The 18,468-nt window shown below is 36.0% G+C and overlaps 1 protein-coding gene across 2 annotated transcripts; it reads right to left on the bottom strand.

Moving 5' to 3' along the window:
* Positions 1–1,610: 1,610 nt before the first annotated feature.
* LOC306844653 (AP-1 complex subunit mu-1-like) lies at positions 1,611–18,415 on the bottom strand. Of its 2 annotated transcripts, none has more exons than XM_079376943.1 (13): positions 18,231–18,415; positions 16,381–16,537; positions 16,159–16,226; positions 15,869–15,999; positions 14,351–14,498; positions 12,680–12,806; positions 8,570–8,712; positions 5,720–5,791; positions 5,287–5,445; positions 4,505–4,630; positions 4,338–4,413; positions 2,731–3,930; positions 1,611–2,660 (listed from the first exon to the last, which is right to left on the bottom strand). In XM_079376943.1, the coding sequence occupies exons 1-12, from the start codon at positions 18,270–18,272 to the stop codon at positions 3,908–3,910; spliced, it is 1,272 nt and encodes a 423-aa protein (XP_079233069.1). In that variant the 5' UTR covers positions 18,273–18,415; the 3' UTR covers positions 1,611–2,660; positions 2,731–3,907. The 2 variants fall into 2 exon arrangements, with proteins under 2 accessions (XP_079233069.1, XP_079233068.1); XM_079376942.1 differs by having other exon boundaries at positions 1,713–2,652.
* Between the last annotated feature and the right edge of the window lie 53 nt (positions 18,416–18,468).

Raw genomic sequence — 18,468 nt, 5'->3', positions numbered from 1 at the left:
AAATCTATTTCAATTTGTACGCATAATAAACAAACATTCAGGCTCTGCCTTGACAACTTTGGAGAAATTACTTTTGAAAAGCAGGCAGCAAAATAAAACTTTGGATGCATTTAATATATATGTGAATGTCAGTATATTTCGTAGCTGAATATCAAACCAAGTGGCATTTGAAAACATTTCAATCACACTATTCCCACAAACCATTTAGCCAAAAGAGGTTTAAAAGGTTTTAAATTATAAAATTATTAAAAAAGGTCTTTTGACACTTACCTTAGCAGACTATGTTCCAAGTAAATGCAATGAGCTCCACCTGTGGTTATGCTGGTAGGACACCTGTGTGAACTTAAAGGTAACTGAGGCTACATCCAAATTAATCTGGATTTACGTTTACTTACATTCATTCATTTAGCAGACACTTTTATCCAAAGCAACCTTCAATTGAGGAGCTAAATTTAAAAACACATTTATATAGTGAATATGTACATAATAATAATAGCATGATAATTGTATCTTATTATATAAGGTCCAGCTGGCATTGTTGTGCATGCTATTCAATTTCATAGTGATACAATACATAAATGTTACTCTGTGCAGTCTTCTCCTGCAAAGATGACAGAATATATACTTGCAATTGCTGTCCTCCAGCAAAACAGCTGATGACAGATGCATTTTAGACCATACATTAAATGGCTATTTTAAGTGTAACCTGCATGCACCAGTGAATGGTGGAACATTTTGGATACAATGATTGTGCTAATAATAGCATGATAATTGTGTCTTATTATATCTGGTCTCTCTGTATCTTCTCAGTGAGCGTAAATGACATTTTAAGCCCACGCAGCAAGGTGATATAAGGGTTTACATATGTTTCAGTAACTTCTGGAAAATGTTTAAAAACACTATTGTGGACGTACCATGACTTCAACATCTACTAAAAATGATCCTAGAACAAAATGGTTACAAGTCATTGCAAAAGTGGCTCAAATAAGTGAACTTGAGGAAAAGGTCAAGGATATTTGATTGCATATGCTACTTTGATTATCATTTAGTTTTGTATGCACTGACATACATGCATCAGATGTCCAAATATATTTTGAGGTCAAAACACAGTCTGGATTTGGTTTAAAGAGTCATCATAAAATAAGATTCTTTGTGTGCTCTTTTTGCAATGCAATAGTTATTATTTTTTGGTTAAAAAAAAAAATGAATCTAGAAATAACCGAAAGCTACTGGCTTGTTAAAATGTTTAAGTTTGGTCCTTTTTGTATATCTGAGAAATTGTGTTTGAGAAATAGTGCAGCTGAGTCATTCATCCATAGGCCGCACTCTTAAGACAGAAGTCATTTCTGAAAGGGCCAGTAATGGGCTGAGGGACCGTTATCATGGGCTGGGTGGTGTTGTGCAATGCCTGTTCTCACCCACAACAAGCTGGCTATTGTGCAACAGCTGCTCAGTCACTATGCAAACAATAGCTGACTCTGTGACCCATTGTCACCCATCTATTGCCCTGTCATGTGTTAAGACTGATAAGAATGAAGGCGAGCAACAATAGTAATGCATACAATGGATGATTGAAAAAGAACATATTTGATCCATTTACTCATACCCCTGCATAAAACAGCAATTTATTTCAATAGCTTGGATATCCATAGGTAAATAAACAAAAAAATAGGCCTTTCCATACAGCACAGAAAATAATCACAAAAACGCTTGCCAAAACAAAAATCCATTTATTTTCTCACAATGACCTTTAGTATAGTATTGAGCAAAAAAGTTGTCAATAAAAAAAGATCAAAAATACATATTTCATATTCAGTGTGAAATAAATATCAGATGTTGTCACGCCATTGACCTTTGGTAAATAAATGAGGAAGAAAGCCGTTTTGACGTGAAAAATCATATATTCTGCTGCCTCTGCAGAGGTAGCAGACAGTATTCCACACACACACATACACACACACAACTGTCGCACTGATAAAACAAGTGGTGCAATGCATGCTGAATGAAAGAAAATCTGAGAGTATTTTCCCTGCATGAACACTTACAATGACATACAAAAAATGATGTGTGATCAGATGTGTTGACCGCTGGGGATTAAAGAAGCAAACGCAACCATAATTAATATAGCATCAACATGCAGCCGAGTTATTTGCTGAATGGTTCATGGTAATGTCATTAAGCATTTGCGCTTTTCATTCTACCGTTAAAAGTGTGTAGGCATTCGTGGTATATTGAGTGAGCACAAACAAACCAAAGACAAAGATATGGGCCACTCTGGTGAAAATATAGTGTTACAGTAGTGTCCTAACAGTACGCTGCCTTATAAATCATTGATTTTGAGCTCAAGGTATTCATTTCATTAGGCCTGTGGTTGTGTTTAGAGCTCTACAGACATAAGATCATAATATTACACTGAGAGATAGTCCCGCCACCTACAGCAGAAATGAAAATAAGTAGCTTAAGTGAACATCTGACAAGTTAAAGAGATAATTCGAATAAAAATGAAAATTGAAAAAGGAAAAACACTCTTATGTTGTTCCAAATCTGCAGTGTTATTTTAGTATCACTGACTACATTTACATGTGCACCAAAAATGTGATTATTTCCAAGGTCCCACTTTATATTAGGTGGCATTAACTACTATGTATTATACTATTATACTAATAATAGTATAATAGTATAATACATACTATTATACTATTATTAGTATAATACATACTACTATTATACTAATAAGTATAATGTACTTATCGTGTTCATATTGTATTGCAAAACACTTTTGCTGCTATTGAGGTGGGATATGGGTAAGGTTAGGGACAGGTTTGGTGGTATGGGTAGGTTTAAGAGTAGGTTAAGGTGTAAGGGATGAGTCAACAGTAAACAACTATGAATATAATTACAGAAATTAATTACAGATGTAACTACATGCAGGTATTTTTTTAAACATTAAGTACAATGTAAAAACATGTACACAAAAGTGTACTGTATCACAATTAATTTAAATGTAATTACATAGTAGTTAAGGCCAGCTAATATAAAGTGGGACTCAATTATCGTTTCCACAATTATGAGCTTAATCAATTTGATCAAAGTATTGTGTTTACATCAAGTGAAGATTAATCACAATATTGTTTAAATCTCAAACGAAGGTGGATATAAATGTAGTCATTGATATAGTATTGTAGTTTAAATATTTTGAATTAATTTTATTGATTTGTTTTTATTTGAATTTTAGTTAGTTTTACTCATTTTGTTGTGTGTTTTACTCATTTTATATAGTTTTATTAAGTTTCAGTTTATTTAGTTTTAGTTATTTTAGTACTTCAACTTAAACTTCCTAAAATAATATGTTTTTGTTTTATTTTATATCAGTTAATGTTTTACTTTATTTCAAGTAATGCATTTTTTATGATTATAGTTCTAAATTTAGTTAATGCTAATAACCCTGAACTTGGTCTGTTTTGTTTTCTTTTGTGGAATATAAAATGTTATTTTAATTGTTTAAACCACTTTTGTCCATACAATGTAAGTAAATGGGGTCCAAAACAACAACAACATTAAATCATACTGACTTTCACAGTATGAATGGATTCTTTTGTGTTTGAATAAAAGAAAGAAATGCATACAGTCTTGGAACAACATGAGGATGGAAAGATCTTTTTAAATAGAACATATATAGGTTAGATTCTAGGATGTTTCTGTAACACAACCTTTGGATTATAATCCAAAATCAATAGTTTTATAGGGGTTTCTTAGTAACTTTGCGGTCTGACTTCCTTGTTTAATTTGTAAAACCTGATCTCAGATAAAAGCAATAGCAGTCCAACTGCTGTGTGAAAAGCAGTAGCCGTCTCACAGATGAAAAAGGACAGACAGAACACACAACAAACACAGGCGCTGTCCTCTCTCAGTTGGTCCTCAGTTGATAATCTGTCAAAAATGTTCAAGCAAAGTCAGAAAGTACAACTAATAAACTGTATATATAAAATAACGAGTGCATGAAAGTTGAACTGAAAGCATTTGAATATGTTATTGACATTTGGATGTTTGGATATATCTGAAGAATTCCATTGTGGTTTAAGATTTGATGTCTGCTTTGCATTTCTTATGAATAAGTGAACAGGGCTGAGGGATTAGATTGACTCTCTCTCTCTCCTCTGGTGTCGCTGATGCAAATGGAAACTGATAGTCTACACTATTTCAAACTGTGTGTGTGTGTGGGGGGGGGGGGGCAGAGTAAGGCTCATGTTCACTGAACTTTTAATGCAGGGTGAAGGTAAACTTTATATCAGAACGATATTTGAGTAAACGTGAGGGAATTTCTGAATATGTCTCACCTCCACTCTGAGTAACATAACGCACCCACGGTAATGCCTGATATCCGCTCTTCTCGATAATCTTCAAGTATCGCACCTGTGTTTGTAAACACAAACAAAATGAATTACAAAAAACTGCATCGTAACAATTATCAAGAATATTTTGAGGCAAATGTGTTTTGCTGCACCTGAATGCCTGACACTGTGAAGTAAGGAATCTCAAACTTCACTGTGATTGGTCGCTTGCCCTCGAGTTCATCACTTTCCACGCTTGGCAGTCCAAAATGAGCTCGCATCATGAACTCTTTCCCGCCCTTCAACAAGTAAAGACACATCATTAGTTTCTGACACATCTAACTGTCCAATTAACACTGCAACAATCATCACTTCAGTCTTAAGTCCTAATTAACAGTTCAGTTCTAGATGAGTCTTGTGAGTCATATTCCTAAGTGGGCGATACAAACTTTCCTGTCTCTACAAGGCTTGCAACAGCACAAAACTCCAGAATATATACTACTAGAATATACACTCTTTTTATGGGCTTTTGCCTTTAATTGAAGAGGAAAGGGAAAAAAATACACAAAAATAAACAAAATAAATTAAAAACAAGACATAAAAGAAAAATAAAATGTAAAAATGTAAAATACATACAACAAAAATTCACAAGCAATATTTAAACTCAAATAATAAATAATAAAATGAAAATATATAAACAAAATTGCAATCAATATTTAAACTAAATATTTTATCATTTTATTGCCAGTAATAGCAATATTTTTGGAAGGCTCTTAAAAGTGCGAAGTGGACTTACATTTGTTATGTTGTCACTGTGAAATCAGCAACAATTTGATTGATTTGTTGTTGTTTTTTAAATTTCAAAATAGGATTTTCAGAAATCTGAATGTTAGTTATTTGCCACAAAGATCTCAAACATCTTGAAAAACATAAGTAAAGCATGCATGGTACGTACAGGGAAGGACTTGATGTTCCATTCTACAGCACTCTTCTCAGGAACCCATTTAGCCTGGCCCGTGGTGGTCTTCAATTTGGGGGAGTCAGCGTCACTGGGAACAGGAACTAAGATGGACACATTGTTGGCAGTGGAGCGGCTCTTGAACTGACTGCGGGCCTGGAGAACAGGTGGAGGAACTATAACTTCGCACACCAAGTAAAACTTCCAAAGCTACACTTTCAGAAACTAAAGCTTTAGTATGGCAAGGGCAATAGGACAAAGCATGTTTATGTCTGAATCCGACAAGTCTTTGGACACAGCTCAGGTAAACGTCCAGCCATTCCCCAGGACAGAAGCCTGAAAGCTAATTACTGAAAGCAAGGAGTGTGCTGGAGGAGGCAAAGCAAGAATCAGTGGAGTGTGTAGATTGTGTGTATGTGTGCAGCTCTACCTTAACCTTGATCTCTACTCGACTGTGAGAGAACTTCTCTATTACGCTCTCAATCCATATTAGAGGCTTCACCTGTCAGAACATAGGAGTGACAGAGAAAAGAATAGAGCAGTAAGTCTGCCGCCACTTACTGAGCCACCGACTTGCCTTTTTGACATATAATCTTCTTAAATAAATTAAATACAGTAATACTTCCAACAACATAACATCCTTTCAAAATGTAATATTACAATATAATATATACATACAGTGCCCTCCAAAAGTATTGGAGCAGTAAAGACAAAATTGCTCTGTTGGCTGTGGAGTCGAGACATTTATAAAATATGATTAAAAGATGAATATGAGACAAAACTACAGAAGATCATATTTTATTATTGGGTGATTCAACACATAGATGTTTTACCAGCTAAGAAGTTCAGCACTTTTAGAGTTTCATCCCCCTATCTGATGTGAGCATAAGTATTGGAAAAGTTGCCTCACAGGTCTTTCTAAGTGATCAGCTTGTGTCCTGTTGCATTAATTCTCCAGATATTAAAAGCAGGGAATGTGTCGTATCAGTTATATCCATTACTTCTGCATTCTGAATCTTGCATTCGATGATGACACACACAAACCAGGATGAAGATGAGGGAGCTGACTTTGAGAGAAAAGCAAGCAAATTGGATGCTAAAAGAAAAGAGGAGGTCAATTAGAGCTATAGCAAAAACAAAGGGCATGGAGAAATCAAGAGTTTGGAAACCACCAGCGACACCAGCAACCAACAACAACCTGATCGGCTGAGAAAGCAACAGTAGTTGATGACAGACAAATCATAAAAGCTGTGAAAATGAACCCTAAAAGACGTGTCTGTAAAATCACCAACAACTTCCAGTAAGCTGGGGTGATGCTCTGACAATCTACTGTCCTCAGGAGACTTTGACACAGAATTAAAGATGCAAACCTCTGACCAGCACCAAAAATAGAAAGGCAAGATTAGAGTTTGCAAAAAAGCACAAAGGTGAGCCGGAGTTTTGGAACTGTGTTTATGGACCGATAAGACAAAGATGAACCTTTATCTAAGTGATGGGAAAGCAAAAATGTGGAGAAAAAAAAGGAACTGCAAATGATCCCAAGCATACAGCCTCATCTGTAAAGCATGGTGGAGATGGTGTCATGGCATGGGCATGTATGGCTGCCTCTGGAACAGGCCCTCTCAACTTTAATGAATTTGGAAGGGTACAAAACCATCTTGCCTACCAATATTCAAGAAAATGCCACCAGATTCATTGGGAAGTGCTTCATATTGCATCAGGACAATGACCCAAAACACCCTGCCAGTTCAGTCAAGGAATTTATAAGGGCAAAGAAATGGGAAGTCTTAGATTGCCCAAGTCAAACTCCAGATTTAAATCCGATTGAACATGAATTTCACCAGCTGGAGAGGAGAGTAAAGGCAGAAAACAAAACAAACAACAATTGGAATTGGCTGCATTAAAGGCTGGGAAAAGTATTTCAAAGGATGAGACCAAGAGTCTGGTGATGTCTATGGGTCACAGACTCACTGCTGTGATTGTGCGCAAGGGATCTGCAACTAAATAATAGCTTTTAATCTTTTATATCTGCCTTATGTTCAACTGTCCCAATACTTATGCTCACATCAATGAGTGGGATGAACTCTAAAAGTACTGTTCTTTTTATTTGGTAAAACATGTGTGTGTTGAAATGGCTAATAATAAAATGTGACATTCTGTAGTCAAAATGTGACATCTACATTCTTGACTCCACAGCCAACAGAGGAATTTTGTCTTTACTGTTCCTATACTTATGGAGGGCACGGTTTATATATATATGAATTTATGTTTGAAAGTGACAGCAAAAATAATTATAATGTTAAAAATACATTTCAATTTTCCATTCTACAGCCTGGGGTCAGTACAATTTATTCATTTTTTTTTATTATTATTTTTTTTTTAAGAAATTAGTAGTTTTGCTTATTAACACTTAATAGAAATGAACAGAAATGAATACTTTTGTCAAGGATGTACAGTATGATGTTACAAAACACTTCCATTTCAAATAAATGTTGTTCTTCTGAACTTTCAATTCATCAAAAAATAACATAAAATAATGTAATAATATTTCACAATCTTACTGATTTAACTGTATTTCTTATCAAATAAATGCAGCCATTGAGAGTAAAAAAAAAACGTTCCTTCAAAACATTAAAAATCTTAATGACTCCAAACTTTTGAAAGGTAGTGTATATATAGCATCATATATCTTTAACATTAAAAAAAAAAAAAACATGTCCATTTGAATGCGATTTTTGTATAAACTTTAAACGATAAGCAAAATTATTAGTATAAAAAAAAAGTAAAAAAAAAAAAAGATTAGTCAAAAAAATTATGTAACTACTTCCAATTAATTTCCTCACACTGGAAGTGGAATATAAATTTAAATGCTTTTCACAGTATACATAGTATATACTACAGAAATAATAAAAGTAATACAGTAAGCTAGTGCCATTCAAAACATAACCTTTGTTTCTTGATTTTGTCTTTTAATTTCAAATTATTTTCATTAAAAATTCTTTGTATGTTATCTACTTTGAAGTTCTTGTGTTGTTTTCTCATCATATCCACGTTCTTTGATTCTTCTGTTTTTATTTAAACAAATCTCACTGAGACCCCATCATTACAACGGCACAAAAAAACCCTAAAAAATACTTAACTATGTTACAAATCAATCAGTCAATAAACACATGAATTAATCACATAAACTTTGTTTTAAATTCCTATGCATTATTAAGATACCTTTGACAAAATATGTCTAAACTCATTGATCGGAGAGATGTATACATGCAGCACTGACCGTGGTGTTGAGTCTGTAAGACATTAGTTCAGATTCTCCATCAGGTGGGATGAAAGAGATAGTCCTGTCGTTCTCAAAGCGAGAGAGACGCACACACTGATGAAATTTCACATCTTCCAGCTCCACAGACTTGCTCTTCTCTCCTGAGAGAAAGCATAACAGAAGCCCAGTGAGAGCAGGGTGAATTCTAATATAAGAAAAGTGGTCACTGATGATTATAATGTGTAAAGCTAGTTAATCAAGTTGAAAGCTACACACACACACACACACACACATCACATTCACACAGAGCATAATGTGTTTCCTGGAAATTGCAAACAATAGCACTTCTGTGCACCCAGGTAAGTGTGGACGTAGTTTATTTGTTTGACCTCAGCAAAGGGAAAGGCAGTGACTACAGAAGAGCTTCTTAATGACTCAGGGCCTCTGAGCCACAAAACTCACTAATACCAGAGAGCAGTGGGATTTCAACAGCACACTCACGGCAGCAATGTGTGCGTGTGTGAGCCTCCCTTTATATTTATGAATGTATTCCACTCCATCCAGGAGTGACATTTACAGTGAAACATGAAAGAGCTCTCAGAGGTTTGAGCTGGAACACAGAGGTCAGATCAGAAGCTCTGGGTGTCTGTGTCCTCTGCCGCAGATGAGACCTGCTGGGAGCCGCTGCAGCACCTACTGATGACATCAACCGCGGGGATTAAAGGTCGGAGAGGTTAGGATGCTCTCTTATAGCTCTCTGATTGGCTCCCCAGGGTCCACAGGCAGAGGCTTCAGGGAAAGTGGTTGGTCTTCAGAAGCAGATGTACACTTTTAGGTACACATCGTTTGACTCGGCTGTAAAAGTGCTCTAAAGATAGCAGGTTTGACCTATAATTCATACATCAATAACTCTATATAATGTACAAAATTTATATATATATTAGTGTGTATGTATATGTGTGTGTGTGTGCATGTTTATGTGGTTTATGAGGACACAAATTTGTATAATGACATGGGTATGACAGAGGTATTACAATATGAAGGTGGTTTATGAGGACACTGCCTATGTCCCTGTAATTCAAAAGGCTTAAAAAACATACTAAATGGTGTTTTTTTGAAAATCTAAAAATGCACAAAGTCTCCTGTGAGGGCTAAGTTTAGGTGTAGGGTTGGTGTAGGGCAATAGCACACACAGTTTGTTCAGTATAAAAACCATTACGCCTATGGAGAGTCCCCATAAACCACAAAAACCAACGTGTGTGTGTGTGTGTGTGTGTGTGTGTGTGTGTGTGTGTGTGTGTGTGTTGTGTGTCTTCATCATCCCTGATCAAGTTCTGTTTTTGTAAATGAAAACTATTCAAAATAGTTGTTGCTAACTGAAAATAGAAATAAAAGTAAATATATATTAGATGAAAAAAATAGAAATGTTGATTTGGGAGCTAATTTATAAAATGTAAGTTGAAGTTAAAGTACTCAAATCACTAAACATAAATATCAGATTTTATTTTTTTATAAAAATACATATAAAATGACCAAAGAACAAAATTATTATAACAAACTAAAATGACCAAATCAAAATATTATATTAATATAGTATATTAATAAATATTACAATAGTATAAATAGTTTAAACAATTTTAAAATAACAGATTAAAATACTCCACAAATCTTCCATTTGTGACTTAAAATCCATGCATCACAGGGTTCAAATGAATGAATGAATGAAAATAAAATGCAACTGATCACTTTATAATGTGAAAATGTGTCATATCAACCTTAATATTATTACAGAAAATACTATTTTTTTGTCCACTTAAATGTCCTATAACTGAATCTTCACCATAATAAAAACTTGCATTTTCAATCTAGAGTCTGTGGAGGGCAGTGTTTCACTTGTCTAATTCTCATTCTACTGCTGAGCTGAGAAGAGATTTCTTCAACTGATGCAATAACAGTATGGCACCTTTTACCTTCAACTGTGTTTACAATAATTTGCGCCATAGTTCAGTTTTATAGTGGGAAGTGGCACAGGAAACAACCAGGTCTTTTTCACTTCCCTGAAACCGTATCTGATAAAACAGTTTCCTGTAGAAGTAAACTGAAAGGGTAGCTTGTAATGTCTATAAAATGTTGGGGAGGTCATCAGCTCCCACAGCACAGCTTGGTTAATAGATGCATCTAATTATAAGGATGAAACTGATATTTATTTATTTTGAACAGAAGATCATCACTCAATTAATTTGATATCGATTCCCTTTCAGTAGTAGAGTAAATCCAGAGCGCCTCTGTTCTAGAATGCAAGGTGCATTTATACCGCACATGCAGAATACATAACTGAGATCTGGCCTGCTGTGAAACTAACACCCGCTGGGTTAGGCCTGGGGTGGGGATTAACCAAGAGAATCGGAAAAATGGAATTCACCTAACAAGTGCAAATGAGAGAGATGCTTACTATAAAATAGGTTAAGACAATCAACTGACTGCTTGACTAGCAGCCCTTGAAATTGAGTCTCTTTCTGCACTACTTGGAAAAAAAATAAAATAAATAAAAATACAAGGTCATTTTAAGACTGAAATGTAGCATTTGTGTCACCAAAAGCAAATGGAGAAATAATGACAGAAAAAAGGTAAATATTAACCTTGAAATCTTGTAAACAGATTTAATTGTGATATTGATATATTTTGTACATTTTGTGGTTTACATGCAGAAACATGCTTTCATTTATTTCAGAGTTGTCCTCATTCAACCTCTTGTTGGTGAAATTTCTGTTGATTTGTTCATTTCTGTTTATGACAAGTCTTATAAGAAAGTTTATAATTAAGCTGCTATACTTAAATATACTTAAAAATCTACATATTGGGAAAATAAGCCTTTTAAAGGGGTCATATGATGTTGCTAAAAAGAACAATATTTTGTGTATTTGGTGTAATGCAATGTGTGTACGTGGTTCGAGGTTCAAAAAACACATTATTTTCCACATACTGTACATTATTGTTGCTCCTCTATGCTCCACCTTTCTGAAACGTGTCGATTTTTACAAAGCTCGTCGTTCTGCGAAGCGAGGTGTGCTCTGATTGGCCAGCTATCCGTGGGTGGTGATGGCGCAGTGGATAAGACACATGCCTTTGGTGTGAGAGACCCGGGTTCGAATCCACTGTGAGACACCAATGTGTCCCTGAGCAAGACACTTAACCCCTAGTTGCTCCAGAGGCGTGCGACCTCTGACATATATAGCAATTGTAAGTCGCTTTGGATAAAAGCGTCAGCTAAATGAATAAATATAAATAAATATAAATATAAATATCCGGTGCTTTGTGATCGGCCGAATACCTCAAGAGTGTGACGGAAATGTTACGCCCCTCACCGTATTGTGATGTCGTGTCCCGGCGCAACAAGACAAAAATAATAAAACCCAGTTTAAACAAGGCATTTGTTGCATCCAGTGAGGACATAATTACTGATTATAATGACTCATACAGTCTTTTTACGCATTGTCTGCATTTGTAATCGTAGAAATGCCAAAACAAGCACTACTCTATACTGCTCAAAACTCGTGTTTGAATAGTCAGTAGCAAATTCTTTAAAAATCGAAACGTACTTACAGGCTGTGAGTCAGAAGCACCAGACTGTCCTTGCGACGTTGGAATTGCCCCACTTTATAGTGTCCTCACATTGTAGGCTACTCTTCCAGGTTCAGGAAATAGTCCTCTGTAAAATGTGCTGCACACACTCGAATATTTGCGCTGTACTTCTATCAGTGTGTATACATTTGGGCGGGGTTATGCAAATCTTCCCACACCGTGACGTAGACATGTGGGGGCGTGTTTGAATGAGCAGTTTTAGGAAGGATGTCTTAACTTTTTATAAAGAATACCTCTTTGGGTTTGAGACTTTAATCTTTGCAACTTTGCAGACCTTGTATATGCACAAAACAGTTTGTAACACTCCAAAGACAAAGGAAGACATGAGAGCGCATCATATGACCCCCTTTAAGTTTGAAAAATAAGATTTGTTACTATTTGCACTATTTTTAACTTTATTTCTATGTTTTGACATTCTTATCATTATTATTTGTTTTCGTTTCAAAAAGTGACATTTCAGTTTTTAAGATGGATAGGTATACTCACGGCCTGTGATCTCAAAGAGAACTTTGTCATTGAGTCCCAGCCTTAACTCAGGCATGCCTGACAGAACGACTTTGAGTTTGACGCAGCCCAGAATCTCGCTACGCAGAACACTGCCTGTAGCACTGACCTATAACGGACAAAAACAGAGAAGATAAATGCAAAGCACAATCAAGAGTGGCAAGGTGCGATATTGCATCATCACCATTACTGCCATCTACAATTTATTACGCTCTGTCGGGCAAGGCAGTAACCGTGTGATTTGTGCCATAATGCTCTTGGAAAGAGAGGGTTGAATATGCTGCGATAACTATGGATATGAGAATGTAATATATTATATTATGGTAAAATATTAAAAGCATACAAGCTGGACTCAGAAGGTAGATCTAAACCTCAAAAGTCCACATTGATTCAATACCTCCGAGGGCTCTCAGATACAAGAGCCAGAAAAAGCCAGAGCGAGAAATCTGCACGGATGAATAGCAATGCACAATTAGAAAGCAATGAGACATGATTTAGCTCTTAATCAGAAGAGTGGTGCTGCTCAACGCTACTGTCTGGCAGCGTTTAGACCCCCGACCCTGAGGAGCGCTAATGAATCCATCAAAAGCCAGTCCAGTCAGGGGGCTGAGAGTTAAGCAGAAAAGAAAGGCAACAAGAACTTAAAAGACGGCAGCTGCTTCCTCCCTCTCTCTATCTAAGGAAGTCTGGAGACCTAACCCTTGACCCTGGAGAACATGAAGGAGGTCGGCTAAGGTACAGTACGATGATGGAGCGATAGCGTGGGCTGTTTGATGTCTGCACTGAATACGCAAAACTGATCCAGTATGTGGAAAGTGTTTTTTTTCCACAACAAGGAAAGTAACATGCTCATTTTTATATTACACTATAATATAAGCTACTTTTTACTTATTCAAATAGGTAATGCATGTTATGCCTTTGTTATTTATTGCAATTTATTTACTTAAACTGTTATTTTTTCATAATGTATTTAAATGTATTTTAAAGTGCAGTTTATTCCTGGCAAAGCTAAACTTTCAGTAGCCATTACTCTAGTCTTCAATTAAATATAATACTACAAAAATCATTCTAATATCCTGGTGCTTTATTAGCTTTAAACAAAAAAATGTGCTGCCTAATATTTTTGTGGAAACTGTGATGCATTTTTTTCAGCACACTTTAATGAGTACAGTGTCCAAAAGAACCGCATTTATTTATTGCTAATCTAAAAATCATAATGACAGAATGTTATAGAAATCATTTGAAACAATGTAGAAGTCGTTACTCTCAATTTTGATAAATTTATTGCATCATTCTTGCTGAATGAAATATTAATTTCTTTAAAAAAAAAATATTGACCTCAAATTTTTGTTAGTGTCATGTGCTGAAATTCGATAAGGACTAATCACTCAAGAGTATTAATTGCATAGATGCATTATATAATAATTAACATTAATATGAGGCACATCTACAATGACTAATTTTACCAATTAGAATGTATTCCTGAATTAACATCTTTTGTTGGTCCTAAAACCTCTAAAAACATTACAAACCCCTCAAGTCATAAGAAAATCATAGGTTTAAAAGAATGATGTTGAAGCCCCAGCCCTAACCCAATCATTTGATTGGCTGATTGAGGAATGTTGTCACTACAGTACATTAAAATCATCTCACCAATAGGTTGACAGACTCAATGACATCCATGAAGACTTCATTTTTCCTGTATCTGATGCCCTCTGACCTCCAAGACACAGCATTGGTTACTGTAGCTGGGGGCCGTGGCGCTCCCACCTCCAGCTTATGCCCCTGTTGGGTGATGTACCTGGTTTTGAAGTGAAAGAAGGCCATCAGGACATGCTAACATAAGAAAATAACAATTAAAAATAAAAAGATTCAATATTACATGAGCCCACCAGTGCATGTCAGCCATTATCAATATGATGAGCAGCATCATTATTTGTCACTAGTCAGTGAAGCAAGTAACTTCAGTGAGTATGTAAACAGATCTCTGGTGCTTATTAGAACTCATGGGAAGAACATGGCTGTCCATTGGGACAGACAGGCTGACAAACACCTAAACTTGTTTTTCTTTTTTTGTATTTCCATCACTTATATATCTGCAATGTTTACCTTACCACAAATTAGAGCCCTGCGCGGGACTGTTTTTTTCATCCCGCTCCCGCCCGCGCCCGCCGAATTTCTGACCATTACCGCCCGCTCCCGCAACGTGTGTGTTACACTCCCGCCCGCTCCCGCAATATTTATGTCCACTCCCGCCCGCACCCGCAAAACTCTGAGAATTTATTCCCGCACGATAATAGAGATGCATTGATTGTGTGTCTTCTCCCGTCCCGCGGGGGGAAAAAAACGTATTGTATTGCTATTATTAAAGAGATTCATGTTTGTTTCTTTCCCTGACCTGCATGTATTCTGACGCACTGGTAGGGAAGATGAATATAGCCTGGGCTATCGGGGACATCTAAAACGCTTAGGCTACCGCGCATTTCTTTAGACTTCAAGTACTTTGATTTTGTTGACAATGACATCATGTCGCTAGGCTACCTCCCGATCCCGCAGTGTTTTTTTTTAGCCGCCCATTCCCGCCCGCAGCAAAGTTCAAACCGCCCGCTCCCGCGAGATTTGCGTTGGGTCCCGCGGGACCCGGCGGGTCCCAATCCCAATGCAGCCCTCTACCACAAATCCTTCATCTATCATACATACAACTGCGAATAGAAATGAATGTGAACGCAAACATTACACACATAGTATGTGCATAGAGCATCTAAGTAAATACACCAAAACAAACCCCTAAATATTCATTAAATAACTTCCCTAATTCCTTCCAAATTGATTCTGCGAGAATGTTGTTTTCAGAACAAAAATCTGAGAAGTGTAGATGTGTATGTGTGCTATTCAGTATGAATTTTCAACTAATTTGACATAAAAAAGGTCTCTTTATGCTTATATACGACAATATATTGCACTTCTCTGGTCCTATCATCTCTATGAGTATTATGAAACACATATAACAGCATTTTGTCAAACTCTGCCCTCTGCACAAAGCATATACAGTGACTTATGAATAGCTCTGAGCTTGAATAGTGAACGATGACCCCTCATAGCACTTTTAGTGAGTGATGAACATTGTTCTCTGAGCAGTGGGGACTGAATGGTAAGTCTGTCAGAACCTACTCTAGTAAGATCTTGCTATCAGTGGTCTGAGGGAATCCATAGTCCATGACTTCATCCATTAGCTCATATACTGTCACAAAATTGTCTCGAATACTCTCTTCTTCCAGTGACTTGAAATATTCAGTGAACACCTGCAAACAAATGGTTAATACAAGACTACTACATTAAATGTACACAAATTTGGTAAGGATATGTTATAATGAGGAAATGTCAATGTTTACACAGCCAACAGTGCTGTGTAAGATTTTATGGAAGGCGGTGTCATGTTGATAAATATAAAACACAGTTACCTCCACTAATTTGTACAGGAAGGAGTATACAAGAGCAGCATTTGTATTCTTCTTTGTTATTGCAACCACTGAGTAAAAGCTGTTAAGTAGTAAATACGCTACCCATTTGTAGAGCTGTTACTGAAACAACAATAGTGCAAATATTCACAAATAAAGTGATATTTTAATAAAGGCAAATAAAGGTTATACTTTTACATTTAGATGTAAGCATATGGAGGATACAGTAGAGGTTGCTGTGCTTGATCCAGAGGAAGTGGGTAGAGCCGTGAATAACCACTGGTGACAAATCTGCATCTTCCTCTCTCTTCATCATTATGGCCATAAAGTTGTCAATCTCATTCGTGTCCACATTGCCCATGTAGTTTCGACATATGAGCACCTTAGAGATGGAAACAAAGTTGAAAGCACCAGATTTTCATTAAACGGAGTATCCCAGTTCTGCTCTGTCACCACTGCATCACTTACTTTACATGAGTGGAATATTAATGAGTTCTATATTAATATGACATATAAAACGTCATTTAAAAACTCTGGAAAACCTTGAGGTTCTCTCAGTAAATAGAGAGAATCTTTTAATTTTCTTAGAGATGTTTTGGCCCCAGTCATCATGCGAAATGAGCCTCAAAAGCAGTAAACACTTGTGATAAATTCTCAGGCCAAAGGACACTTACAGCACAAGGTTTGTTTTCATTGACTCGAACCAGTCTGAGAATATTGTTAACAGCTCAAGCAGTATGATCAATGAAACAATATCTACACAAATACTTCTATTAATCACTTCAAGATACAATCAAATGTTTTAAGTCCTGGTCACTTTTTCACTGACAGATACATTCAGGGTTTATAGTATGGTGAAAATAAAAGATCAGTGAAGTCTGACTTTAACGTGGCTGGTGTTGAAGTATTCCTTCAGATAGAGATATTGGATTGCTCTAGGGCACAGACAAGACCGCTTTCATCAGCACTGCCAAAAATCCAGGGGTATATTGGAGGGTAATCCATTCCACTGAGACCCTGAAGCTCTGTTGTAATGTAAACACTCCCATCCACCCACTACTACTTTCGACATTTTACAAATGTGTTTAGAGCTTCTCTTTATATTTACACCTCTTGATATATAATTAATTTTTTATGTTATTTAAAGTCTCTTATACTCACCAAGGCTGCATTTATTTAATCAAAAATTAAACAATAGCAATATTATGAAATAATATTACTATTTAGAATGACTGCTTTTAATTTTGTCTAGAGCCATTATTCCAGGTCCTTAGTGTCACATGATCCTTCAGACTTTATTCCAGTATTATGTGGCGCTCAAGGAATATTTTTAATTATTATTATTTTATTTCATTTATTTTTTGGTGCTTAAAATTTCTGTGGAAACTATGATACACTATCATTCAAAAGAAAGAAATTAGTACTTTTATTCAGCAAGGATGCATTACATCGACTGAAAAATGGCTGCAAAGACATTTATAATGTTACAAAAGATTTTAAATATGCTCTTTTAAACTTTCTATTCATAAAAAAAAAAAAATCAGTTTACACAAAAAAAACCTAAGCAGCCCTTTGTTTCAACATTGACAATAATATGTTAATCTGAATGATTTCTGAAGGATCATGTGACACTGAAGAAATTCAGCTTCACCATCACAGGAATAAATCACAAATATTTAATATATAAAACAGTACAGTTTTAAATTGTAATAATATTTCAAATTATAAAATGGTACTGATGTGAAGCATCAGAGGAAGCATCAACTTTTTTTTCCGCAGGAATAACTTTTTAAATATAACTTTTAAGTACAAAAAACGCAATATGTGAAACATTAACATTGCAGTTGCCTTCAGTGAAAGTGCTGTTAACTTTAGAGTGAGGTGTATCACTCTTGTGCCATATTTACACCATTAGTTGTTTTAGAAACCTTCAAGTGAGTAAATACACACAATTTACTTTGGAAACTGATCTATAAGCATCGATTATCTGTAGCATATATGTTTCAAATAAAGTGTCACTGTCTGAGAGAGTATAAACTGTACGACCTTTCTCTGACAGGTGCACGCGCTCTTACCTTGCCTTTAAGGTCCAGGATGAAGATCGCGGACGCTGCCATCCTTATCAAAGCTGTAGTATGACCAGAAGTGACTGACAGGAGTCGAAGTTTTGTGAATCTCGGTAAAGTTTGATCAACAGAAATGAGAGATCCCCATCCCTTACGCGCGTCTTCCGGGTTTGGAGGCGTCTAACCGGTTGTGCAGCTCGAGCTTGTTGCTGTTCTGTAAACTGCGAAAGACGCGATGCGTCAAAAC

This window comes from Barbus barbus, assembly GCF_936440315.1.
Source record: "Barbus barbus genome assembly, chromosome: 25".
Lineage (NCBI taxonomy): Eukaryota > Metazoa > Chordata > Actinopteri > Cypriniformes > Cyprinidae > Barbus > Barbus barbus.
The sequence above is the reverse complement of the archived record's forward strand: the minus strand, read 5'-3'. Positions and strand labels throughout refer to the sequence as shown.